Genomic DNA, 24,548 nt, shown 5'->3' with positions numbered 1-24,548 from the left:
AAACTTCAGACTTTTATTTTAATAAGATTAATAAAATTTGTAGTCGTGTAATTGCAAATTACATTGCCGAGTCAAATGTCGGTAATGACAAAATGTGAACGACCTTATGGGAAAAACGATTTAAAACAGATGATCGAAAGGTATGATCGAAAGGGTGAAGCATTTTATCATTTGATGAATGCTTAAATATTGTTTTAGTTGCGGTTGCTGTCCACCAATGGATCCACAATGCCCACCTTGTTCTATATCGTACCCGCCTCAACCTGTTTGCTGCTATGCGTGTCCTACTCCACCATGCAAATTGGAATCAAAACCTAATTGTTGTCCACCTATGCCAGTCACCTGCATGCCATGTCCGCCTCGACCTTCACTCTTACCTTGCGTCCCACGCCCTTTCGTTTGTCCACCCTGCACAGGTCACCCGTGTATTACCTGTGCACCTATACCTAAACCAGTCCCAGCTCCTTATGAAGCCGGTCCTGTTTTCAGGGCACCTGTTATTACTGGTGGATTATTTTACGTTGGAACAATCAGGTGTTATCCGTGTTTATCATATGCTTGTTGAACCATATCTCGCCTATTTTACACCCCAATCCCAATCGGTCCTTCGAATATAATTACCTCACGAATAAAGTATTTATTGTTCAGTGTTAATGATGTTTGATCTGAACTTTGTATTGTATATAAATATTAGTATACATTTCATATATAAATAAATATAAAACAAATGTTATTATAACAATATTCAGCCCCTTCGCTCAAGATAATCGCGGTATTCAATTAGTTTTTAGAATTAATAAATCTTTACTAATTTTTAAATTTACAAGTGATTTATGATGGATAAAAAAATATGTGATCTCTGTCCACTAGATCATTTTAATAGAATCGGTTGCATAGTAACGACATGTAACTGGCCTTTATTAAATATTGTTCAACAAAGAACTAATCAACCATATTTACGAAAATTAGAACCAATAAAAGGTGTCAGGTAGGAATTTAATAGCAATTTATTGAATCTGAACATAATAGAGATTTCATACATAATGTAATGCATTCATTACTTGCGCCTTTATTAATGTATTTTAATTGTGTATTGGAGATTTAAACAACCTGCAAATTCGCCACAACGTCACGGGTCATGGACAAATTTAATGTACCGTCCTATTGTGCAAGGAGGTTTCAGATATCGTGGTGTATATAAATTACTTCCTCTTGATCTTCCACCAAGTTCTCCTGTATTGTCTCGACCTGCCCCTGTTCCACCTACAGATTTTCGAGGAATAACAGTATATTGTTGTCGATAGCATTGGCTACATGTGTATACATGTATTCGCACGAATATATATTACATTTATGTAAATTTGAGCGTATATGCTTCATTTCAATTTATACACTATAAATTATAAGGCATTAATAAAAATAAATAAAATGTATTAGCGCGTTCTTTGTATTACATGAGTAAGAAGTGAGGTTATGTTCTTATTTTATAATTAGTACTAAAAATCAATTATATTTAAAATAATTAATCAGCATGGAAGCAATATGGAATCGCATGCAATTAGAACGTCCTCCCAATGCAACTTGTCGTATCGAACGTCATAAATTTGGTAAGTTTAATTCTGCTTGTAAATAAAACAATAAAAAATGTTGTGATATAAATTTTTTATACGAAAGGCGAATAATCTTCCATTTAATAAATAAGTACATGATATTTTTTTATTTTTGTCACTATTAGATGCATCTGCATTTCTATTAACACTGGACAAAATTATAAAAGATATAACTTCTCAAGAATTATTGCACAAAGAAGCAGCAATTTTAAGCAGATTAATTTATCGTATGAAAAGAAAATTTCGAAATGACAAAGGTGTCAAATCAATGTCTAAAATAAATAAAGTTTTGCTCAAATATTTGTCATTATCGCTTGAAAAGGAATATGAAAATTTGAAGAGCTACGTTGGAATAGATGAAAAATATATTACATTATCTAGTAAACAAATGGTAGAATATGTTTTGGTTAAAACACAAGGTTTTGCAAAACTTATATTACGTTTGGAACAGGTCTCTAAACATGCTGCATATTTTCTTAAATGTAGAATAAATTTAGGTCATGCCTGGTCTACTGCTATCATTGCATTTGCTGTCGTTAGTAGAATATGGTATGTTATTTTTGTATTACATAGTGTAAATTTATAAACTATAGCTATGGAGTATTGGTATATTTTGCTACAGGATTTTGTCAAGGTATCTAGTTAAGAAAGCATGTACATGGTATAATGACTTATACCAATACCTATACTCTTTTGAATTTGTTGGATTACCTTGGCTACCCAAAGACTACGAACTTACAAATGATTTAAAATCATGGCTATCAGTACCATGGATAGATAACCCTATCTCAAGGCATGTAAAAGAAAATAAATATAATAAATTATTATATAAAACTGTTATAGTTAAAAAATTTGTATTTATATAGCATTCCCAGCAATTACGGATTAAAGAATACAATGTTTAAATTAATTACCCCACGTGAATATGATTCAGATGAAGATCTAGATTGTGATATACAAGATTACAACAAAGAAACAAAATCTGAAAATACATTTTCATGGGTTGAAAATAAAAATGCTATACATGTTTCAGTTCCAAGTGAGATAAAAAATGGTGTCTCTAATGATGATGATGCAGGAGGTATAAAAGCAAATTTACGAATCATATAATAAAAAGAAATATTATTTATATATAATATATTTATAAAATTTATTTCTTGTAGAAATTGTAGATCGTCATACTTTTAATTTAAAATATATTCAAAATACATCAATAGCTGATAGAAAGGAACATAAAATATTCACAAAAATCGGAGAAACAAAAGAAAATACGGCATATATTAAGGGCAGTAATCGAGAATCTTATTTCGATGATGTAAGAGACGAATTTGTAACCAAAAAGAAGAAGAAAAATTCCGAAAAAAATTTAATGGTAAAAAATACCTCAAAAGGATTAATTACTTTCGATGCTGTGAATAATATATCAGATTTAATGATACTTCTAAACAAAGAATCGTATCCTGGTTTGGATAAATTAAAATGGAATATGATTAGAAATAAAAGCAAAAGATTATTAGACAAGTTGGAAATTTGTTCTGATGGAAGTAAGCAGTCAATTCCATTAAAAAAAATAATGAAACGTATAAAAAATTGGATTGCTTAAATACAGTGTATGTGAATATATGTAAATATCGAATGTAAAAATAATATAAAAATAAATATTATATTTTTTATGAAGGGAGTTTTTCATTATCTTTTATTTTCCTAACATGCTTTAAAAATGGTCTAAAAAAAAAATAAAAAATAATAACGGTGTATTTAAAGTGTTCGATATATTTAATTTATTGCACTTGATAACGTAAGAAAATTATGGTACATTAAATATTCTTATTTAGAACAACGGCATTGCAAAATAAAAATATTTATAACAATAATTAAAGTAATTATCCCTGAGTACATAACGTTTTTCTTGTTTCGATGAAGCATACCGGCATAGAAGTACAAAATATATGACAAATAATCAGTACATGTCGATATTCGGATACAACCAATTCGTATACAACTGTGGTCTCATCCTCCATTTTAATCCAAGATCAAATTGTCTTTTCTTCATATTGTTGAAGCAACAAGCACGAAATTGTCGTGTTCCACATTTCTCGGCGCATTCTCTGCCACACTGTTCGCAAGATAAAGTTTCTCCAAAGACCCATAATGCGCATACTATATTGCAAAAAATATGTTTTTCTTATTTATATTTATATATACATTTTATTTTATTCTAACTAAAAGAATTTGCCGAAAACCGAGTTAGCAATATTTAAAGCACTATTAAAAAATTATTTGTTTAAAAAAGTATAAAGGAACGTATTTGATGCATTTATGTATGTTACGAAAAAGGTGTACGATCATCAATGAATGTTAAGCAAGTAATTACAAGTTATTGCATCTATATAGGGCATAAGCTAATGCATATTTCGACTAGAGTTCCTTCTTCTTCTTCTTCTCCTTTTTTCCGGTTTACATTATATAAAGAAAAAATATTAAAAAAATTGACTGTACTTATGTTTTATCTTCTTTAATGAGAAGTACAGCAATAAATGCAATAACATCGTAACAACTGCTTTAAGTGGTGCGCTGTATAATGACGTTATCAGCTTCAAGTGGAAATTATATTATAATCTCTAATCCGATTTATTTTAAATCTGTTTTAGGATATTCGAGCAAAGTAACTATTTCATCAATTTCAGAATACTTCCACTTATAATAAATATTAAAAAAATACATTTTCTATTATGAGAAGTAAATATGACTTACCTATGAAAAATAGTGCCACATAAGTGCAGTTCATTTTCTGGTTCGATAATTCACTGTCAAATAAAATAATAACTGTAGTTATTATATCGTCTATCATGTTATACACTTTCTGTTAAATTCAAATAAAAAAGAATTATAAAAAAAATGATAGAACAGTACACGTATAACACTGCAAATTTATGTCGAATCAATTTTTCTTATCTAAATTTAAACAACACGACTTGAAATGCCAATTTTGAAGATGCCAACTTACGAATCCTTTGTGGATGAGCGCTGAACGGCAAGTGATAATCTTTCCGAGGACCGCTGGTTGAAGATATATCTCCCCACCAACTCCTGTTTCCGCCTTAATCCTTAACGCACACGCAATTGCATTTTCTGTCTTGACATGATATTTAGAGAGATTTCTGATTTGAAATTTTGCTATAATAAGAATTCGCTTTGTACGAATATAGATCTATCAGAACTAATTACTTTATAATCCTAAAAAGATTGTGAAGAATTTGGTAATAACATAAATACATCAAGTTTCATACATAGAAGTCTTAAGCTCTTTGTCTTATACATTTATTTACTTTAATAATATGTAAACTATGTAGATGATGAGGATAACGTCACCAATTTTATAGCTTGACGCGTTACTAATCTGTGATAACATTTGAACTGAAAATAGAAAAAGGTAGTTAGATGCATATGTCCATTTTCTTTTTAGTTTATATGCCTATATTGGAACGAATCGAACTAGGATAATAAACGATTCTTTCTCTGCGTTTATAATCCGTGTGTGGTATAGAAATTTCACACTCTAATAGCAATGGTTCCAAAGGATTTTTTACGATTGCACTGCGTGTTGCAAAAAGGATGTTTTTATATTTTATTGCTTCTACAGTTTTATCATAATAATTATTGACTTCAGTTCCTTCTATGTAAATTTTTAGTATCGGTCGCGGCTGTGCTCCGTTTGCTACGCATGTTAGATTCAAATGACTTTTATTGAAAGAAGAAACATGAATGGACAGATTAGTTTCTGGCACTGTAATACAATATTAAGTAATAGTGTTATATGTCACATAAATTATTCGATTATTATTTACAATCACAGAGTTACCATAAATAATCATTTTTGTTCCTTTCGTGTCCTCTTCCTGAAAGGTGCTAATCATACAAGTATACTCTCCGCTCATTTCGATCATGGCCATTTTCAAATGTATTATAGATTGTGAATTAGAATGTCTTAAATTTTGTTCAGGATATTCAGCAAATCCATCTATCACTCCTATATCCTGAGGTGGCACTATAGTTGGGTTACAATAAAAAGAAAAAACATCATATATCGAACAGGGTCGCTCGGCTCAAAAAGTTCAATTATGTTTAGTATTACTTGGCGGTATCCATTGATAGATTTGGTCTTTGTTATGGTACCATTTTATTACAAGACCGTTCTCGTCTTTAGTGACATTGTAAATGCAGGAAAGATCGATTGGTCCAGTTCCATTACGCACTACGTGCGGAACGTTCAATGTGTAAATTTTTGAGGCGCATATATCTGGGAAGCAATCATAGTCATAATTGTTCTAATACACTTCGAATCTATTAATCATAGTGAAAAATAACTTTTAATGCATACGATTAAAGGAGAGGATTACCTGTAAAGCGGCTTTTTACCACTGCTGTGGCAAGCAGAAAAACGATATATGCTACCGACGACATTTTCTACGAAGATTAGTTTTCAGACTGATGAACAATTAAACATGCTCCGTTAATCTTAAATCAAGCGCAGGTGAAAGGTTCTGCGCAGTTACCGATTATATTGTTTATAGAATAAATATCTTTGGAATATTTTGTAGCGAAAGAAACAAATTTATATGTAAGAGAAACGCTTGATCATGTTATTTATTTCTTTCAATATTTACAATGATTAATATTTATCATTCTTTTTCTTATAAATTTGTTTGATTTCCTGATCTACCATAGTACACTCCAGCCACTCTTTAAATTTCTCCGGACGCTCCTCTTAGTTTATACTTCTCCCAAGAGATGGCGATTGAAATTCTGTTAAATTTCAATTGGAAGCCTCTAGCGCTTCTATAGAGTGCTCACTCACTTAGGATTTTGTGCTTATAAAATATTGTATGTAAATAATGACAGTGTGTTAAAAAATTAAATACATGAATTTTGTATTTCTCAATGAAAACATTAAAACGTTTAAATAGTAAAATGATTTTTCAATATTTTGAGTCAGTCTATCTTAAATAAACATTCGTATGACCCTCTAAACGATTATAGATAATATATGGTGAGTGAAATCACCGACTTCAACGTTTCTATTATTTGAATAGCGAGTATGAAAACAAACAGTCACAATTTTTATTGCTAACGTTTATTGTTAAAAATCAATATTATTTTATCAATTATGAATGATGACCCAAGAGAAGTACTTGTTCTTCTTAATTCTTTGGGCTTTGTTGGAATTACAGCACAACAACTTAAAGCATTTATGAAAGGTAATATTATTGATATCTTTTTTTTGTATTTTATAATAGTTAATATTTAAATATTTTATGCACATTGTAACTAGCATTGTTGCATACTGATTCTAATTCATATTCCTTTTTCTTGGTACAAGATTTAAAGTTGTATAGGAAAATAAAAGATCGTGAAAGACAGCAAAAAAGGGAAGAAATTAAGAGAAAAATAATAGATAAGCAAAAAAATATGATTCAAGAAATTCTTACAGAACAAAAGACAGAGTTTCATTCAGTTGAAAATACTATATCCACTAATTCTTCTAATTCTTATTTTGATGACACCATTGTAAAGGTAATAGTGACAAAGTTATCAAGTGACAAAGAAAATGAAAATCCTACAAATTTTGAAGAAAACTATACAAATGTAGGTCACAAAGTGAATATTATACAGTCAAAATCCAAATCCATGAGAACAGAAGATCATTGCAATGTTAAATCTATTGTTATGCCATGTAATAATATAGAGGTAGATAATAAATCTTGTTTAAAAAGTAAAAATAAATATGAGGGGTGTTTGAAAAAAGATTTCCATATAGAAACACAAAGTACAACAAAAATACAAGATGATAAAATACAGATTCAAGAAAAATCAACACCTTTGCAATCAGTACGTCCTATGAGTGCACCAAACATTTTAGACCATCAGCAAGGATATATTGGAAGCAGCCACACAAAAAGTACATCATCTACAAAAAATACTCATTCTGGAACAAAATCATGTAAGCTTCTAACATGTATCATATTGTAAATATGAACATAAATATAACATAAATACAATTAAATTACAACATATAAATACAATTTTACTTTTTTATTTCAATATAGTTATTAGACCATGGAGATTGCAACCAGACATCCAAAAAAGTAAAAATGTTAAAAAGACAGATCCAGTTTTACTTTATCAAAAATATCAACAGGAATGGAAACAAATGTCTTTTCCTGGGGAAGCTAAACATGCAAGCATAAGGTGGGCCATTCGTGAAAAAATGTTAGGTGAAGATCCTCATCCAGCAGTAAGGGTCTTTATTTTTATATAATTATAATTCGGTATTATATTTTTCTTAATATCATTGACATTTGTCCTTGCAGCCTCTTCCTAAAAAGTCAACTAGTATGCCAACATTAAGAAAGAAGTGACCTTTATTCAACTAGGGATGAAAATTTTGTTTTGATATAAATAAGCTTAAAACTGATATTGATAATAATATTGAATTGTTATAAGAAATTAATGACAGTTACAGAAAATAAATGCAATTTGAAAAGAAGTAGATTGATATTTCATGCTTTTATTTTTTAATTTCTATTGCTGACTAAGTCTAAACTTTGCCATTAATTTATGATAATCTGGCCTATGTAAATGGTACAATATTTTGTCTTCAATTAAACGTGCAGCTCTTTCAGTAAGAATTAAAGTATTATGTTTTAACATACTGTAGACATTCAGGCCTGGAAAATAAATTTATAATGAAGGTGATATAAATTAAATAACATCAAAATCTATTAATATATAACTTACCATATACAGGCATTAAATTTACATGCTTTATTGTGTCAGTTGCTTCTGAGATGTTTTCAGGCATAATATCATCAGTATCAACAAACAACACAGAAGGTCCCCAATGTCGCTCTTCTATTAGTTGTTCAATATATGATGGTTTATTGGATGGAATTTCCAAATCCTTAACAATATACAAATCATCTTGAGCTAATTTAACAGACAATGTAGATGTAAGTCCAGCAACTCGGGTATAAAAGGGAAGCATGTAAAAATGAGTTGTAGGAGATCTAGGTCCATGTACTACACCACCACCTCTCCATAATGGGGAACGTATACTTGAATGACGGGAACGACCTGATCCCTTTTGTGGCCATGGTTTCTTGCCACCACCTCTTACTTCTGAACGTACTTTTGTATGTGCATAACACTAAAATGAAAAATTAATTTACCCATCTTGTCATTCTTGATTTAAGACTAATAGGGGTAATTAATGAGATGTAATAATTACCACAAAGCGATACATTCTTTGCCAGCGTATGTTTTCATGAATTATATCTATCCTAGGAGATGCTCCATAAATGTCGGGATGTAGAAAAACAAGTCCTAACTTTTGTCTTTCAACGGTATCCAAATTTTCTAGCCATACCTCGCGCGGTCTTTGGTAAAAATAATTTTCATCTTCATAACTTCTTTTGGAAATGATTGGATGGATTTTTTCCGTGATAGCCTTTGTACAATATGTTACTTGTTGCGAATATGCTTGTAACTTTGTGATAACATTTCTAAGCGATAACATTTCAATAAAAGAGTTTTTTGTTATTGCATCTAAACACAGTTTATTATTATAAAAATAACCTAAATGTTTTCGATAATGTTTAATTTGACGTGAGATGTCGCTAGACTCAAAGATTTTGTAGATGTCACTACCATTTAACATGAATGGCTTAGTTTATGTAGGAACTGGTCATTTTTAAATGTAGTCATTATTAGAGTCAGTCGGTAGTACTGTACTCAACAGCTGATGTTCAAAAAATTTGGTACTTATTATTATCAGTAGTATATATATTTTTATAGTAGTATATAGTAGTTATATATATTTTTAACTATATTTTTAAAATATGTATGGAAGAAAAGGCTTTAAGCTTATTTCAGAACTAGATTTATATTCTGATATATTACCATTCAATGTAGGTTGTATGATAAAATAATGTTATGATGATATTAGAGATAATTAAGTAATGATCTAAAAAAATGATTTATTTATAGGAGGTACTTGTTAAAGAAGTTTTACAGGAGATGCAATGTCTCTATGATGCAAATGTAGCAGATAGGTTTGTATAAGGTATAACAATGTAAAAATTAAAACGTAGAAAAAGCTTATTATTGAATAAACTTTCAGCAATGCCATTAGGAATGATGATAATATGGCATTATTGCCATCAGTACAGTTGAGACATACAGCATTAAAAAGAAATAAAAGATGTGTCTTAGCATACATATATAACAGAATGAGAAAACTAAGAGAATTACGATGGGAATTAGGGAGCATTCTACCACCAGAAATAAATTCCAATTTATTAAATGCTGAAATTCAATGGTTTCAGTCATATAATAAGTCTTTAGCTAAATACATGAGATCTTTAGGAGAAGACCATGGGTTTAATCTAACAACAAATATGGTACCTCCAAAAACTCCTTATGTAGAGGTATATATAAAATAGATACTCAAACTCTGTTCTAATAACAGCTAAATGTACAAAATGAAATATTATTTCAGGTCAAATGCGTAGAGGATTTTGGAAGATTGGAATTAGATGATGGCCAAGTTATTTTGCTAAAAAAAAATACATATCATTTGCTACCAAGATCTGTTTGTGAACCATTGATACGACAAGGAATTCTTGAACATAAGAGTACATGATATTATTATTTTTATATTCTGTTAAAATAAAAATTATATTCATAAAAAAAATACTTTGTTTATCAGACCCAAATTTTATTGAAATATATATATTTATGAAGTATTTAAAACACTTAAATCTTAATTTTATATAGAAGAAAGTGCATGATTTATTTTTATTCAAAATTGCGTTTAAAAAATTTATGAGCCCGTATATTCATGTTTACTTTCATTAGGAATTTCCCGTGTAAACTTAAATTCCGTACAACAGCGCGCAGTTGATTCAAACAGTTGGAAGCTTGTCTGCATGCGCTGCATTGCGCCTTGTGCTCAAGTACGTTACTTTGTTTGTCTCTATCATAAGATTTAATCTATTTTTAACCTAATCTTATACATAGAATAATATATGTAACTACGGATTCTTCCCTATTGACAAAAGACGATGCAAGCAATTCATTTGAAATCGATCAAGTCTACTAACGTGATCTTCATTTGTTGCACTTGCGACTTGACATCTTCAAACGGGTAAGTGATCACTTAAGAAATATATAGTCACTTTTTCCGATAAATTATTTGTATTTTGTTTAAACCTGCTTATAATTTTTATTCGAAAATAATTTAAATATCTGACAAGCAGATTATTGTATAAATAATACTTTTCAATATAACATATAAAAAATTTACAGAGCTGATTCGTAAAAGATATAATATGTTTTATTTTTATTTCTATCGTAACAAGGATACAATAAAATGACCTAATACTTTATCCGCTTCAACTTTGAGTCATCGTATTTCTTTAGACTTTGAACACTTAAAACATCATTAATATGTTTAACCTTGTAGAATACAAGTAATTAAGTGATGCTATTGTTCTTTAAAAAACTTGTTTACCATTGAGGACTTTCCTAGACTTTATAGATGAAAATAAAATCGACATCAGAAAACAAATCGTGTGAACGCACTTGATACATATACAATGTACAAAAAGTGAATTCAAAGTGCGATAGCTAAGTTATTGATAATGAATGGTGTATCTATCGATGAATTTTTCAGATGAATTCGTGAACAATGCAGATATAATGTGTATGTATACGTACTGAGCTTATCACAGTTAGGTTTTTCCCAGATAGCTTTCGCACCGAATTCTCATTCATCGTTACTATAAAAAAGTTTGGTCACATCTTTTTTCACACAAGGTCAGTGACAAATTTTTATCAATAAATCACACATTATCAGGTCGATAAGGAAAAATTTATATAATTGCACAAACAGAAATAGTATTCATGAAAAATACTCTATTCATTATTAACCAACGATTACATAAAATTATATAATTCGTTGTCATTGGTCTACAGGTTAAGTCTATCATTTACAAATGCTTTAACAACCTTCATCAATCCACAGTGGCCTTTCACTCTCATTTATGTAGTACATTAATAGTAGCTATTGTTTCCGAAATAAGAAAGTACATATTATGACAGCAGTCTGGGATTATCGGTGTACTAGCGATTTGTGTAACGGACGATAAAAAATACGATTTCCCTTTGTTTTAAGGTCGAGTGTTAGTAACCATCTTTGGGGAAAACCGTATTTAAACTCCCATGAATAGGACCGAGATTCACTTTTAAAGCGCATCGTACCAACGTGTTTTCTAGCTATATTACTTTGTAATCCGTAGTATTTGAAATTATTTGTAAACATCGGTAAATCTTCTAAGTCGGAAATACCGATGGAATTTCCAGCGAGTGTGCATCATATGGATTGACAATTCAAAAAGAAAGTAGAACGGTGAAATCTGCATGTTCCTACAGAAACATATACATATACGTTTGACATGCTCGTTCACAATAACTTAACGCTTTCCCGTCACTCCTTAAGTACTTAATAAAATTTGGTTTGAATTTATCGATAATTCAAATGCGAAATAAAGATTTAAGCCATAGTTCATTAGATTCTTCATTCTCAGTTAGCAAACGGATACCTGTCTTTCTACTTCGTAAAAATTAATAAAGGTAAAGAAACGAATGTCAAGTAGATAAATTACGACCAGGTAAATGACTGTAAAAAGAGAAAATGCGCGTTCGTATGCAATGTTACACGATGTCGAAAAATTTGTTCTGCGCCCGATCAGATACTGTAGTAAACTTTAGCATTGAATCTGCTTTTCTTTTAGATCGTTTTGTACATTACATGAAAAGTAATTTCATAAATAATAATTGATAATTTATTTAGAAATACTCCTATGATATATGTTCGGATATATCGGAAGATAAAGATTTGCTTAATGGAATGAAATAATCCATCAAACTACTTCCGTGTAAAATTGCGAAATTATTTGCGGTAAATAAGGTGGGATTTCTTTTATGGAGTTTCCGACTCCGCTTTCTTTTTCTAAACTGGTTATCTAAAGAATGCCAAGTTAAATTGAGTACACAGTGTATACGCGTAGCTGGCCCTGCCAGAGGATGATGGGTTTTCCCACCCCTACCTTTCCCCTTTGAGAGCTCACAAACCGCTGATACCGCCAGAGGTTCCACTGTGTGAAGCGGCCATCGTGGAAGTTACTCAGCGCGTCACCTAACGTTACACGATTAGTTGGTTTCCAGACAGCGCGTTGAGTGGAGTTTCGATACAATTACAAATTTGCACGGTTATCAAGTATATATTATTTTGTTTTCTTTCTCTACAGTTCTCCGTCAGAAACATAAACTTTTATTCAACAGACCTAACCTTTCCTTTGAAACCGTCTTCCTCACTAATACGTGAAATTTTCTGATGAACGCGAAATTATCGTGGAACGACGTGCACTAGCCACCGTTATTTACGAACACACAGTCAAAACGAGAATGCGACGACAACGAGAAACCGAATACACGTAAAGAAGCCAGCTGTTCGAGGCGAACGACAATCGAATGATTGCTCGAATAAACGGAGCAGTGGCGTCGCTTGCGAACGAACGAAACAGAGACGAATGTATTCTTGTTCAGAGAAGGAAGGACAATCGAACGAAATCGTAATAGTCGATTAAAGCATCCGCACGGAAAGCTACATAAATTCGCCGTGTCAAGATTTTAGAGAAGTATACATAGTGGTGTATACACAGTGCGTCGCTCTGTGTGTCTGTGTATATGTGTATACAAGTCGCATGATAGTTTTCCTTCAGGCAAAGCGGGAAATAAGTAGATTTTCGGCCGCGGATTGAATATTGATATCGAAAAGATGTGGCATTCGCCGAGAACGACACCGATGGAGAACAATGTTCCAGAAAACGAACAACAACAAAAGTGCGAAGATCAACGTAATTCGAGCCACGCCGATTCCGGATTTCTCTCCAGTGGCAATCTCCAGATCAGTTCGGAGCTGTGCGACTACGAATTGAATGCTGCAACAACCGCACCCGTCGCCCCGGAACCAATGAGAGCAGATAGCGGCGTGGATCTTGGCTTAAGCGAAAGCTTGAGCCAGCTTACATTGAAACAAGTTACATTAAATCCTCTGGCAAGCGGCAAGGTTCAGGTTGAACCTACCGTCGAATTGACTCCGGTAATCTCCGAGAAACTCGAGCAAGAAGATGCTTCAACGTTGCGACACGATCTACCTCAATCTCTTGACAAACCGCTCAATAAGGAACCTTGGCAGCTCTACTATACTCAGGACGACGATGGTGACACGTAAGTAATCTAGATATTATGTATTTCTCCTTTTCAAAACAAGTTTGACCTAGTTTTAACAATATATAAATTCCGATTAAGTTGGCACGTGTCGTGTCATGTGCGTCACAAGTAGAATCGTAAGACGTCATGTTTCTGAAATTTCTGATATGACTAACGAGATCGTTAGCGAGCAAAATAAAGTGATAGTTAATTTCACGTATATATATGCAGATCGGCGCATGCTCCGTTTCGAAGCAACCTGTAGCCCGCGTTACTTTCAAGAGTTTTAAGTGACATTATTGTTTTCGAGCGTATCGGTCGATGTTACAATAATAATAACGTATTCCGTTCAATGGATGTTTTTCATTGTATGATGAAACAATGACTTGATTTACATATAACCTGTTTCCTTGTATCGATTAACACGTAGGAAGTGTTGTTTTATATAATACACGTAATACATATGTATAGTCCCATAAAGAAAGCATCGTAGATGTTAAGAATTTTAAACAAAACAAATAAAAAAGATAATTGTACCATCGTTCCGTTTAAATGATATGACAAATGGTATTTTAAGATAAATGCCTTTATCAAGTACAGCTGTTGTTTTTCTGATCATACGAGAAATATGTTAATCGAAGCAAATATTGTTACGCGTCATCGTATGCACGTAGATCGGCCGATCGTCTCATGCGCTTTTCGCAAGGCGAAGCACATTGATCAATTAAATTATTGCAATCGCGAGATACACGTCCAAGAGATCCTTTCAAATTGTGATACGTCAAGGAGAGTACAGGGCGACAGGGGACGATAGCACCAATGCCTTTCAGGGATAACTTCCGGGGAACTTCAAACAATTATATACAAATTTTTTTTTTACGCCATTTTCCTCTCTTCGTATTATAATGTGTAATACGAGTTATACAATTAGAAAATTCTATCAAAACGTTGCACGCGTCGTCATTGAATGACGAAACATTGACCTTTGCACAGAGAAAATAAACTGTGAAACAAACTCTGAAATGAGGAAAAGAAATTATAGTGGCGCTTCGAGGTCGAAGCCTACTCGCGTAAATACGTACATTATCTCCACCAATGACCGATGTAATATCGCGATTACCCATTGCAGAGCGAAAAATTGCAACACATTCTTTTTCATCTTTATGCAAACGTCTTTCCTTAAAGCCATTAGTAATCATTTATTTTTTTCTCTCTCTCTCTCTCACACAGGCTACTTCATATGGCCATAGTGCAAGGCTTTCTGGAAGCTGCGTTCAGCTTGATAAGAATGGCGCCACATGCCTGCCTTTTAAATATCCTGAACGATGACTGCCAGTCGCCCCTGCATCTGGCCGTATTGACACGACAACCGAGGATTGTTAGGCGGCTTATTTTGGCAGGTGCAAACCCGACATTGAGGAACTTTAGCGGAAACACAGCCCTTCATTTGGCGTGTGCTACCGGGGATCTTGCCTCCGCGAAAGCCCTTACCGATCCGTTAACACTTGTTGAAAGGAATTACCTACGCCAAGCAAAGGAAATACCTGCCCTGCCACAAAACCTAGAACAGAGGAATTACGATGGTAACTAGTAAATTCATATCCTTCATTTTTTCATATTCTCCATTTCACTTTGCTTACTCAAACATTTCTCAATGAATTAACATTTGTTTGTTTATTCTGCTTAAATCTCATCAGCGACAACATTTTATGAATAAATGAATAGAATAGCAACACAAAGTAGTTTTAGTACATTCGTTAAATCCTTGAACATTTGACGATGATGTATGACACAAAAAACACCGAGGATAAAGCCTGTTCTTATTAATGGACAATAAAAACCCATGGAATAAAGACCCATAATAAAAAGACCCCAATAAAGACCCATGGAATAAGATGTTTTGTCAAGGAGGCAGGAAACGCGCGTGACACGGGTTTAGTATCGCTCGCGGAAAGGACAAACGAAGCATCTCGGAAAATCCTAACAACTTTTACCGCATGAAACAACAGTCATTGGCATCGCACGCGCGCGCGCCGCACACGGGGAACAATTCTGTAACCACGATTATGCGCGGGTTTCCCATGATTTCATCGAGAATCGAGAATGATCCGTTATTCCGTTTATTTCGTTCGGAAATTCCATGAAGTTAAGTATAATCCCATTATTGACGATTCATGATATTTTTGAGAAAAGTGATCAATGCCACTCGTCACTTTCAAACAGATAATATTTTTCGAGACATTTCCAAGTAACAATCGCGTTATTCGTAATTCCAAAGTAGCTTCCTTTTCAGTGACTATTCAAACGAGAATTCGAGCCACAGCTAAATGTGCTACGGATGCTTCGAAGAAAAGTTTAGTCAGAAATCTTTTCCACTATGCCTTTTGTATCCGTTGTCTATGCATCTTTCACAGACTCCAGTGTAATTACATTTACAAGATTTCCTTTTGCTATGCTAATTTGATATATCCGTGGTTTTACGTTAAATATTTCAAATTGCGATGCCTGAATAATCGAACGTTGAACGTTAGCTCTTTTACAAAGCTCCGGAATTCCCACATAACGTCATCCATATACTCCATTCTAGGCTTATAAAATGGATGTACACATGGAATGGCAAGCTGTTGGCGTAACGGCTGATTTTGGACCATGACGAAATAAATTAAGCTACGCTTTTGCTATGGATTTTTGATCTAATCGCAAGCTCGCGTGTCTGTTACTTGATTCTTACGTTGCGTCGTACGTACATACCGGTGACGTACGACGTGCTTTACGTCTTATCGATTTGTCAAGAAAAACGTAAACATTCGCGTGTGTAATTTTATCGAAGCGAACGAAAAAGCACATGCTCGAATAACTAGGCTTAAATTAGAAAGACATACGGCCTTTCGTGATACGTATGATTCAATAGTGGAGCAGAAACGTTAGGGGTTCAAGTGTAGTCGCGGTGATTCGGTCGATGAGACGCGCCTAGAGAATTTCACGGATGAAGCAATTAGGTAGGGGAAGAAGAAAGTGAGGAGAAAAGAGTGTTGCGGTATTAAGCTCGGAATACACGCGACGGAATTTTGGCGCGTCGTCTGTGCGTGCGTGCACGCGCGTTACATCACGCGCGGCGCGCGATGAGACAGAAAGCTCGAAGCAGATGTTTTTGATATTTAAAAATACCTGCGCGACTATTTGCGTGTCGTGATATTCTTGCCTCGGTTCGACTCGATTCGACTTGGGAAACCCCACAATGGCGTGGAAATCGGTGGACACGTATATGCTTTCACCCTTGAACGTTTTCGTCGGAGAGAACGAAACGAGGAAGGAAAAAGAAATTTAACGATTCTTTCGTTGCTCTTGATTCTCTATTTTTAGGGAATAAAAACTGAAGAAATATCCGATGAAAATTTAATCTCCTTGCTTAAGAGGATCATCCATAATAAAGAGCAAATCGATAATTGCCAATACAATATCGTTTAAGTGTATCGAGAAATTTCGAAATACATAAATAATCTATTTCTTTATGTACTTCTAACGCAATTGCGTTTCGCGCATCGTGCATCGATACGTCTCGATAAGAATAGAAACATAAATATTTGCGCGGTAGAGATCAGCTCTCTGAAGCTCCCTGTTGCGAGGCGAGTTCAGCTGCAACAAAATTAGTAATTATATTCCGCCAATGTACATGCTGCCGATGGTAACAAGGGAGGTTAATTTTAGCAGTTACTTTGATCGGTACGAACCTAGTTTGGACCGCGGGACGCCAGCCAAACCTCCGACGACAATGATTCACCACGTCTTCCTAGTTCTATCTATATCTTGTAGAAGCATGTGACTCGGTCGCATCGTTATGAAAAGTACGCGTTTCCACCCTCGTTAAAGACGCACGAACGTGTATTGACATAAATGATCTTTTTTTAATCGTAGAACAATGCCTCAAACAAAGTATTCATTCATACGTTATCATACGTTAATAATTCATGTATAAATCATATGTTAATCGTTCAATATTTTATGTAGATGTTATACTTTGCGTTTCAGGAGAAATGTGTTTGCACATAGCCGCCTCATCGGGTCAAGTAGAGTTGGTACGGCTTCTGCTACGCCTCGGAGCGGATCTTGAAGCCAGAGAAGCATTGGCGGGGAGAACAGCTCTTCACCTCGCTGTGGAGAATGGGTGTCGGTCAGTGATCGCGTTCCTCCTTCAGGAGTGCAAGCCTTGCTTGGATACGCAAACCTACGCAGGGCTCACTGCATATCAGGTAGCTCTGTGCTACGATATTCAACTCGCAAGGGAATTAGTAAGACTGGGCGCAACACCGGAACCGCTTCCAGAGTCAGATTCCGACAACAATGATGAAGACGAAAGCTCTGCAGCTAATAATTATTTACCCGCGATCGTGCGACTTCGACAAAACGTGGTCGGTGTCAAAGTATAGAAATATTTACCGATACGTTGATCAGATCAACAATTCGGCTTGTTGTACGATGGATTATTTAATTGATTATAATATCATCGAGAAATCATTACCGACGATGTCTTGACAAATGGTCGTGACGATGCATCACGATACGGGTACATAGGGTAGACAGAGATAGTTTGAACTCCGACAAGTGCAAGTATTAATCACATCAAATCGAATATGTTTTATTTGCTTAAAGCTAATTAGCAAAATCAATGTGAAACGTATTGTAAAGACGATGAAAACGAAAGAATACACGAGGTAACGAAGGACGAGCAAATACATAAATATGTCTAATGCTAATGTCTAGTGCTTCAGTAAGAAGCAACTACTATACTTCGGTAACGAGAGAAACGATAAAGTTCGAAACAAATAGAATCGTTGCAATATAGATAATCGACTGCAAAGGATTTACATTTACGCTTAGGAGATCATAGGATCTCGTCCTGTAAATATAGAAGAAAGTATCAGACTTTTTTATTCGAATAGTGTGAGAATGTAGCAGTGACATCCGTACGTTTGGAAGCGACTTAAAATAAGAATCTACGCTGATATAAAAAAGTAGAAAAAGTAATATGTAACAGAACACTCGTAATTTCATTGCTCATTTTAAGGTGTACATACACATAATTTATATTAGATAAAGAGACCGAAATAACACTTATAAATAGGACTATTTATCAAAGAACGTATCAAAGCTCTACTGAGCTTTATTTCGCCAGAATACTTCGGTATTTTACTGTGAATGTTTAACGTGTATTAATTTCCTCGTTCCCCCTCTCCCTATTGTTGTATATAGTCAAGTTTTGTTAGTATCGTAAATATGTTGTTTTTACGGTATCAGCAGTAAAAGAAGGATAACATTAACGTTGTTACATAACGATGATAATTATTTTTTAGTAATAAAAAGTCTTAGAAAATGTATCATAGATTTTAGAATTTCTTTTGCCGATAAATACGAATAGCGAATGATTGTTAACAAGCATTAGCAAACATATAAGATTCGATTTTGATTATTAGGCAATAAATACAAAAAATACAATATGAAAGCTCAAAGAAGGATGAAATGTTATAGCTAATTTTGCAAAAGCCGGCGTAAAAATATGGAGCAAAGACCGGCTGTTGGTTATTTCGAGTTCGTAATGTGTAATGGTCTAGGCATTCTAAGAAGTCTGGAGACTTATTCCTTTTTGGGGGAGTTCGGTCTGCGAAGTGCACAGGTTCCGGGATATATTTGGCTCTTGGAAAAGAAAGGATTCTACTAATCGTCTACTAATTTTTTGGCTGTAAGTAGTAATTCATTTATATTATGTTCTATTTACATTAAAAATATAATAATCTGAATCTTCTATCTTTACAAAGTATGTATGTATTATGTTCCTTGTAATGTAACAAAAAATATTCTGAATTCTATGATAAAATATCCGAGTGCGAAATATAATTCTAGAGATAATTTTACGGTTATCGAACTGCTTACGAACGAAAAAATGCAACACGACAAATATCTGGGATTCCCCAGTTACTCCAGTTTGCTGATGGAAATACCAGGTTCTGTGGCAACGAAAGTAATGTCAGATCAAGCAACCTTGGACACTAAACATTTTACCACACAAAGTTGTTCGTACTAATCGTACTTAAAATGCACCTACGTTCGTGAATCATTATAATATATGCACATATATGTCCTTTTTTATTTAATACGCTTCCATGTTCGGATTCTACGATTAACTTGTATCGTAAATCTGAGCGTCCTTAGACTGTAATATTGGAACCATTTTTTAGTGAAATGTATATAATACATTTGTAATGTAATGTATGTAGTATCGGGCCTAAGAAACATCGAGTTAACTATAGACAATGTCGCGAGAGCCGAGGCGCTGTCGGCTCCATCAATTATCGGTCCTTCAAATAAATAGTTTCGCCGAAAAGGCCTACGTGACCCTGGCTACGAGCGTCCGCGGAACACGTGTGCGGTGGGCCTAGCAAAAGACAAAGAATGCTACAACGGCCAGAGAGTCAGTTGAGAAGCAGAGTGTGAGTTGAGCGGACACAAAGTGTGAATCGACGTGCGACGATATTATAGTCGGTCCTTTTGTTATTGAATATCGCTTATTAAACTAGAATAAACTCTATTTATATTCCTTTTGTTATTGAATATCACTTATTAAACTACACTAAACTTTGAATTTACCATCATTACTTGTCCTTACTCTAAGAATCCATACGTTACTACATGTATATACAAGTTCATACATAAAAATTATAATAATAAGCCATACGAAACATGAATTAAAGGCCAAAATTCTGTTAAAGAAAATCTAAATATCTAATTTAGAGACGTAGTTACAATTATGATTGTTTGTGTTTGAGTACATACACATATATATGTATTTATTTAACATATTTTCAAAGATTAAATTATAAATTAGGAAGAAATGTAAATACAGTAATAATGGTTATAGTAATAAAATATGATGAAATATAAATGAAGATATAATATTATGTAATTACACATAGAATATACATATGTGTATAGAGAGATCGCGATAGTAAGACATAATCATATATAAAATGTAATGTACCAACAGTCGACAAAATGTTAATAAATATAATTTATATATGTATACATTGCGAAGCAGAAAATACTTTACAAACGAATATAGTATAATTTGGATTAAATGTGAAACTAGGTTGGCAATCAAGTTGCATATAAAAGAAGGACAGAATGTTTTTCGAAGGTACTAGAAAATTCTAGAATATAATCACAAGAAGGCATTGCGTATAACTAGTTTCTCGACAATTGAGAAGAGGCGCTAGTTGTCCATTTCTGGAGCTTTCTGAAAATCTGCGCCGGCTCGAGTGTACTTCACGAGTCATCACGTATCTTCGTGAGCATAAAAGAACGAGTTCCGAAAAATAGAACGAAAGTATTACTGTTCTAAAGTCAAGCGTTATGGACCAGGTAAACATTCTTGCCACGTTGATTACTATCACGCATTCCTTAAGGTTAAAAAGTTGCTAATTTGAAAGGCACTGTATTTATCCATGATGCTGTTAATTGAACACGCTTTGTTTTAAGAATTGTCTTATTCCTTGCTTGTCGCGCTATTTTCTCGTACATTCTATTAGATTACTACAAAAGATATCAATTCTTGTTTCTTTTTATTTAATTTTTTGTTTTGATATGATCGTTTATATACAAAATTGAACATTTTTTATGCTCGTTAAATAAACGATATTTTTCGCTTCCAAGTTAACATTGTTATAACTCTCTAGAAAGGACGTTTCGATCTTTTGTTACTGCTTGTTTCCTTGAGATTCCAATTTAATGATACCAAATTATTAAATTTAAATTTGCAGGCATATGTACTAAAACAGAAAGGTAATGCTGCTTTACAACAAGGAAGATATGAAGCGGCTATTAAACATTATACAGAAGCAATTGCCTTAGATGAAAATAATCATGTTTTATATAGTAATAGATCTGCAGCACATGCTAAAGCAGGAATGTACTACCAAGCTGTGGAAGATGCTGAGAAAACTATAAGTTTAAAGCCTGACTGGGGAAAAGGATATTCACGTATGGGCACTGCATTGGCTTATTTAGGTAAATTAGATGCATCTATCAAAGCATATGAAACTGGCCTGCAACATGACCCTGACAATGCCCAACTACAAAGTGGTTTGGCTGATGTGAAAGCTCAACAATTAATGCTGTCAAATCCCTTCGATAAACCAGATGTATTTGAGAAGCTTGCAAACGATCCCAGAACCAAAGGCCTTTTATCAGATCCAGAATATTTAAAAATTCTAGATACTCTCAAAAATAATTCAGGGTCTGCTGTTGAGATGGTAACAGACAAACGGGTACTTCTGACTCTTGGTGTATTAATGAATTTGGATGTTGGCATAGAAATAGAAACTAACTCATCTCAGCAATCAGAACCTCCGAAACCTAAACAAGAATCGCCTAAGCCTCAGAAGAAAGAAGAAGAAGATTGTGATACACCTCAGAAGCTTGCACAGCGTGAAAAGCAATTAGGCAATGATGCTTACAAACAAAAGAAGTTTGAACCAGCTCTTCAACACTATAACAAAGCAGTCGAATTAGATCCTACAGAAATTATTTACTTACTAAACATAGCAGCAGTATATTTTGAACAAAAAGAGTATGATAAATGTATCGCTCAATGTGAAAAGGCCATTGAAGTTGGAAGAGAAAATAGAGCAGACTTCAAGTTAATAGCTAAAGCATTCACTAGAATTGGACATGCATACAAAAAGATGGAAAATTGGAAACAAGCTAAAGTGTATTATGAGAAATCTATGTCAGAACATAGAACACCCGAAATTAAAACTCTTCTTTCGGATATTGATAAAATCATCAAAGAGGAGGAAAGAAAAGCATATATTGACCCAGTAAAAGCAGAAGAAGAAAAGGAATTTGGAAATGAAAAATACAAAGAGGGTGATTATCCAACAGCTATAAAACATTACTCAGAGGCTATCAAAAGAAATCCAGATGACCCAAAATATTATAGCAACAGAGCTGCCTGTTATACGAAATTAGCAGCGTTCGATCTTGGGTTGAAGGATTGCGAGAAATGTGTTGAAATTGATCCCAAGTTTATCAAAGGATGGATAAGGAAAGGGAAGATATTACAGGGAATGCAACAACAAGGAAAAGCACTTACTGCTTACCAAAAAGCATTGGAATTAGATCCTTCGAATAGCGAGGCATTAGAAGGATATCGCTCATGTGCCGTTTCTGTTAGTTCCAATCCCGAGGAAGTAAGGAAGAGAGCAATGGCAGACCCAGAAGTCCAAAGTATATTACGGGATCCTGCGATGAGACTTATATTAGAGCAGATGCAAAGCGATCCTAGAGCTTTACAAGAGTAAGTATAATCAATCCATTAGATTTATTATATTAGAACAATTTTTTTCATTTTATATTAATATTATAATTTTTCTATTTATAGCCACCTGAAAAATAAAGACGTAGCAGCAAAATTGCAAAAACTTTTGGAGTCGGGTCTCATAGCTATTCACTGAAGATGAAAACATCCGCATTTGTGCATAGCCATGTGCGACATTTTACCGTCGTCCTTTGATATCGAGGAAACAACGCTGTTCATTATATTTTTGTGTATTAGAAATATGTTATTTAATCAAGCAGGTCGCTTAGTGGCGTATGCATTGAATATCTGTGTTCTGAAAAAGCCATTTTAAAGCATACATTTCGTTGCAAGATATTTTTGAGCGAATACAGTGGCCTTCAGCTCATAGACCATTTTTGAGTTGTAAATCTTGTTACAATAGCTGATGCTTTACTATGTCTTACAGAGTGTAACTATGAAAATTGATTTCTTACATAATTATAAGTTTTTACATCTTTTGCATAAAGTTACACTTTCACTCGTAAATCATTAATCTCATCAACCTCAAGTACGCAATATTTTAAATTTGTTACATGTGGTCTAAGTTAAAGGAAATTATTAAACCTAATTAAACTTAATTAGTGTCAATAAAACATTTCCATGCGTTGAACATGTATTTAGATAACATGTATCTATTCCATAAACCAATACAGTTTTGGTCTAAAGTACTAATACTGTAGCGATGATGGAGAATAATAATAGCTATAATTACAACTAATTATAATAATACTTGTATGATTTATTTAGAGTCAAATTCAGTACAATATAAAAGTAAGATAAACAATGTAATTTCAGAATCTGTTTATTACAATATCTTTTGCATCAAAATATACAGAGACTTTCCATATGCATATTTTAATAAAATCTTGTGTTCACATTAAGTTTGCTAAATTTCAACAGAAAACATTCATAAGTCGTAGATGTTTATTATTGTCTATACACCATTTTCTTACGCTCTAGTTTTTAAACGTTAAAAAATTATTTTCTATTGGTAACTATTGTATTGTTAATTGTATGTTGGCAGTAACGTCGGCAATGTTGGTAATAATTTAAATACCGAATAAGAGAGGAACTAATTACAACTGAAATAAATATCGCTAGATTAAAAAGAAATTTTTTATTACATTTATATTCAAACGTTTACGTTTCGGTATTAACTCAATGAGAAAAATAGCATGTCTATTTTAATGGTTACGGTGCCTGATGCGTCGCTA

General features: G+C 33.4%; 10 protein-coding genes and 2 long non-coding RNA genes across 17 annotated transcripts; 7 read left to right on the top strand and 5 right to left on the bottom strand.

The window, feature by feature from the left end:
* Positions 1–84: 84 nt before the first annotated feature.
* Positions 85–565, top strand: LOC117212373 (sperm mitochondrial-associated cysteine-rich protein-like). The gene is made up of 2 exons (XM_033457160.1): positions 85–140; positions 199–565. The coding sequence occupies exons 1-2, from the start codon at positions 85–87 to the stop codon at positions 563–565; spliced, it is 423 nt and encodes a 140-aa protein (XP_033313051.1).
* Positions 566–774: 209 nt separating this feature from the next.
* LOC117212352 lies at positions 775–1,327 on the top strand. Its single transcript, XM_033457116.1, has 2 exons — positions 775–988; positions 1,100–1,327. The coding sequence occupies exons 1-2, from the start codon at positions 834–836 to the stop codon at positions 1,302–1,304; spliced, it is 360 nt and encodes a 119-aa protein (XP_033313007.1). The 5' UTR covers positions 775–833; the 3' UTR covers positions 1,305–1,327.
* Positions 1,328–1,464: 137 nt separating this feature from the next.
* On the top strand, positions 1,465–3,287 carry LOC117212343. Of its 2 annotated transcripts, none has more exons than XM_033457100.1 (5): positions 1,465–1,607; positions 1,736–2,159; positions 2,233–2,403; positions 2,477–2,691; positions 2,774–3,287. In XM_033457100.1, the coding sequence occupies exons 1-5, from the start codon at positions 1,532–1,534 to the stop codon at positions 3,211–3,213; spliced, it is 1,326 nt and encodes a 441-aa protein (XP_033312991.1). In that variant the 5' UTR covers positions 1,465–1,531; the 3' UTR covers positions 3,214–3,287. The 2 variants fall into 2 exon arrangements, with proteins under 2 accessions (XP_033312991.1, XP_033312992.1); XM_033457101.1 differs by having other exon boundaries at positions 1,484–1,607; positions 1,702–2,159.
* An 80-nt stretch (positions 3,288–3,367) lies between these two features.
* Positions 3,368–4,779, bottom strand: LOC117212353 (trissin). The gene is made up of 3 exons (XM_033457117.1): positions 4,618–4,779; positions 4,365–4,417; positions 3,368–3,770 (listed from the first exon to the last, which is right to left on the bottom strand). Exons 2-3 carry the CDS (start codon positions 4,396–4,398, stop codon positions 3,571–3,573), a joined length of 234 nt encoding a protein of 77 aa, XP_033313008.1. The 5' UTR covers positions 4,399–4,417; positions 4,618–4,779; the 3' UTR covers positions 3,368–3,570.
* Positions 4,780–4,914: 135 nt separating this feature from the next.
* On the bottom strand, positions 4,915–6,186 carry LOC117212349. The gene is made up of 5 exons (XM_033457109.1): positions 6,011–6,186; positions 5,746–5,910; positions 5,473–5,658; positions 5,107–5,397; positions 4,915–5,027 (listed from the first exon to the last, which is right to left on the bottom strand). The coding sequence occupies exons 1-5, from the start codon at positions 6,072–6,074 to the stop codon at positions 4,936–4,938; spliced, it is 798 nt and encodes a 265-aa protein (XP_033313000.1). The 5' UTR covers positions 6,075–6,186; the 3' UTR covers positions 4,915–4,935.
* Positions 6,187–6,576: 390 nt separating this feature from the next.
* Positions 6,577–8,157, top strand: LOC117212348. 2 transcript variants are annotated; one of them, XM_033457108.1, is made up of 4 exons: positions 6,577–6,868; positions 6,991–7,611; positions 7,718–7,859; positions 7,982–8,157. In XM_033457108.1, the coding sequence occupies exons 1-4, from the start codon at positions 6,778–6,780 to the stop codon at positions 8,016–8,018; spliced, it is 891 nt and encodes a 296-aa protein (XP_033312999.1). In that variant the 5' UTR covers positions 6,577–6,777; the 3' UTR covers positions 8,019–8,157. The 2 variants fall into 2 exon arrangements, with proteins under 2 accessions (XP_033312999.1, XP_033312998.1); XM_033457107.1 differs by having other exon boundaries at positions 6,582–6,868; positions 7,718–7,905.
* On the bottom strand, positions 8,015–9,342 carry LOC117212347 (39S ribosomal protein L4, mitochondrial). Its single transcript, XM_033457106.1, has 3 exons — positions 8,899–9,342; positions 8,409–8,817; positions 8,015–8,338 (listed from the first exon to the last, which is right to left on the bottom strand). The coding sequence occupies exons 1-3, from the start codon at positions 9,325–9,327 to the stop codon at positions 8,193–8,195; spliced, it is 984 nt and encodes a 327-aa protein (XP_033312997.1). The 5' UTR covers positions 9,328–9,342; the 3' UTR covers positions 8,015–8,192.
* A 129-nt stretch (positions 9,343–9,471) lies between these two features.
* LOC117212350 (DNA replication complex GINS protein PSF1-like) lies at positions 9,472–10,815 on the top strand. Of its 3 annotated transcripts, none has more exons than XM_033457110.1 (6): positions 9,472–9,577; positions 9,657–9,721; positions 9,790–10,096; positions 10,168–10,303; positions 10,527–10,624; positions 10,689–10,815. In XM_033457110.1, exons 1-6 carry the CDS (start codon positions 9,509–9,511, stop codon positions 10,749–10,751), a joined length of 738 nt encoding a protein of 245 aa, XP_033313001.1. In that variant the 5' UTR covers positions 9,472–9,508; the 3' UTR covers positions 10,752–10,815. The 3 variants fall into 3 exon arrangements, with proteins under 3 accessions (XP_033313001.1, XP_033313002.1, XP_033313003.1); XM_033457111.1 differs by having other exon boundaries at positions 10,709–10,738; XM_033457112.1 differs by lacking the exon at positions 10,689–10,815 and having other exon boundaries at positions 10,562–10,587.
* Positions 10,816–12,464: 1,649 nt separating this feature from the next.
* LOC117212345 (NF-kappa-B inhibitor cactus) lies at positions 12,465–20,540 on the top strand. 2 transcript variants are annotated; one of them, XR_004488439.1, is made up of 4 exons: positions 12,465–13,961; positions 15,174–15,526; positions 17,973–19,680; positions 19,842–20,540. XR_004488439.1 is itself a non-coding variant. In XM_033457102.1 (3 exons), the coding sequence occupies exons 1-3, from the start codon at positions 13,510–13,512 to the stop codon at positions 18,368–18,370; spliced, it is 1,203 nt and encodes a 400-aa protein (XP_033312993.1). In that variant the 5' UTR covers positions 12,465–13,509; the 3' UTR covers positions 18,371–20,540. The 2 variants fall into 2 exon arrangements, 1 of the variants encoding a protein (XP_033312993.1); XM_033457102.1 differs by having other exon boundaries at positions 17,973–20,540.
* LOC117212356 lies at positions 14,812–15,175 on the bottom strand. Its single transcript, XR_004488442.1, has 2 exons — positions 15,026–15,175; positions 14,812–14,960 (listed from the first exon to the last, which is right to left on the bottom strand). It is a non-coding gene; the product is annotated as an uncharacterized LOC117212356 (long non-coding RNA).
* On the bottom strand, positions 17,415–17,975 carry LOC117212357. Its single transcript, XR_004488443.1, has 2 exons — positions 17,675–17,975; positions 17,415–17,579 (listed from the first exon to the last, which is right to left on the bottom strand). It is a non-coding gene; the product is annotated as an uncharacterized LOC117212357 (long non-coding RNA).
* Positions 20,541–21,115: 575 nt separating the features above from the next.
* Positions 21,116–24,183, top strand: LOC117212341 (stress-induced-phosphoprotein 1). The gene is made up of 3 exons (XM_033457094.1): positions 21,116–21,356; positions 21,755–23,292; positions 23,377–24,183. Exons 1-3 carry the CDS (start codon positions 21,348–21,350, stop codon positions 23,447–23,449), a joined length of 1,620 nt encoding a protein of 539 aa, XP_033312985.1. The 5' UTR covers positions 21,116–21,347; the 3' UTR covers positions 23,450–24,183.
* The last annotated feature ends 365 nt before the right edge of the window (positions 24,184–24,548 follow it).

This window comes from Bombus bifarius, unplaced genomic scaffold, assembly GCF_011952205.1.
Source record: "Bombus bifarius isolate JDL3187 unplaced genomic scaffold, Bbif_JDL3187 scf7180000008288, whole genome shotgun sequence".
NCBI classification, from domain to species: Eukaryota; Metazoa; Arthropoda; class Insecta; order Hymenoptera; family Apidae; genus Bombus; species Bombus bifarius.
The sequence above is the reverse complement of the archived record's forward strand: the minus strand, read 5'-3'. Positions and strand labels throughout refer to the sequence as shown.

Coding starts and splice junctions, on each gene's coding strand:
- LOC117212373 (XM_033457160.1), top strand. CDS start 85: ATGACAAAATGTGAACGACCTTATGGGAAAAACGATTTAAAACAGATG. Junction 141..198: donor TTAAAACAGATGATCGAAAG/GTATGATCGAAA, acceptor ATATTGTTTTAG/TTGCGGTTGCTGTCCACCAA.
- LOC117212352 (XM_033457116.1), top strand. CDS start 834: ATGATGGATAAAAAAATATGTGATCTCTGTCCACTAGATCATTTTAAT. Junction 989..1,099: donor GAACCAATAAAAGGTGTCAG/GTAGGAATTTAA, acceptor TGTGTATTGGAG/ATTTAAACAACCTGCAAATT.
- LOC117212350 (XM_033457110.1), top strand. CDS start 9,509: ATGTATGGAAGAAAAGGCTTTAAGCTTATTTCAGAACTAGATTTATAT. Junction 10,304..10,526: donor AGGAATTCTTGAACATAAGA/GTACATGATATT, acceptor TACTTTCATTAG/GAATTTCCCGTGTAAACTTA. Junction 10,625..10,688: donor GCATTGCGCCTTGTGCTCAA/GTACGTTACTTT, acceptor TCTTATACATAG/AATAATATATGTAACTACGG.
- LOC117212347 (XM_033457106.1), bottom strand. CDS start 9,327: ATGTTAAATGGTAGTGACATCTACAAAATCTTTGAGTCTAGCGACATC. Junction 8,818..8,898: donor AAAGAATGTATCGCTTTGTG/GTAATTATTACA, acceptor TTTTCATTTTAG/TGTTATGCACATACAAAAGT. Junction 8,339..8,408: donor AAATTTAATGCCTGTATATG/GTAAGTTATATA, acceptor TTTATTTTCCAG/GCCTGAATGTCTACAGTATG.
- LOC117212348 (XM_033457107.1), top strand. CDS start 6,778: ATGAATGATGACCCAAGAGAAGTACTTGTTCTTCTTAATTCTTTGGGC. Junction 6,869..6,990: donor ACTTAAAGCATTTATGAAAG/GTAATATTATTG, acceptor TCTTGGTACAAG/ATTTAAAGTTGTATAGGAAA. Junction 7,906..7,981: donor GTGAAGATCCTCATCCAGCA/GTAAGGGTCTTT, acceptor TTGTCCTTGCAG/CCTCTTCCTAAAAAGTCAAC.
- LOC117212349 (XM_033457109.1), bottom strand. CDS start 6,074: ATGTCGTCGGTAGCATATATCGTTTTTCTGCTTGCCACAGCAGTGGTA. Junction 5,911..6,010: donor GGTAAAAAGCCGCTTTACAG/GTAATCCTCTCC, acceptor ATTGCTTCCCAG/ATATATGCGCCTCAAAAATT. Junction 5,028..5,106: donor AAGAATCGTTTATTATCCTA/GTTCGATTCGTT, acceptor TTCTATTTTCAG/TTCAAATGTTATCACAGATT.
- LOC117212343 (XM_033457100.1), top strand. CDS start 1,532: ATGGAAGCAATATGGAATCGCATGCAATTAGAACGTCCTCCCAATGCA. Junction 1,608..1,735: donor TATCGAACGTCATAAATTTG/GTAAGTTTAATT, acceptor TGTCACTATTAG/ATGCATCTGCATTTCTATTA. Junction 2,692..2,773: donor TAATGATGATGATGCAGGAG/GTATAAAAGCAA, acceptor TATTTCTTGTAG/AAATTGTAGATCGTCATACT.
- LOC117212341 (XM_033457094.1), top strand. Junction 23,293..23,376: donor GATCCTAGAGCTTTACAAGA/GTAAGTATAATC, acceptor TTCTATTTATAG/CCACCTGAAAAATAAAGACG.
- LOC117212345 (XM_033457102.1), top strand. CDS start 13,510: ATGTGGCATTCGCCGAGAACGACACCGATGGAGAACAATGTTCCAGAA. Junction 13,962..15,173: donor CAGGACGACGATGGTGACAC/GTAAGTAATCTA, acceptor TCTCTCACACAG/GCTACTTCATATGGCCATAG. Junction 15,527..17,972: donor AGAACAGAGGAATTACGATG/GTAACTAGTAAA, acceptor TTTGCGTTTCAG/GAGAAATGTGTTTGCACATA.
- LOC117212353 (XM_033457117.1), bottom strand. CDS start 4,398: ATGAACTGCACTTATGTGGCACTATTTTTCATAG. Junction 3,771..4,364: donor TGTGGCACTATTTTTCATAG/GTAAGTCATATT, acceptor TTTGCAATATAG/TATGCGCATTATGGGTCTTT.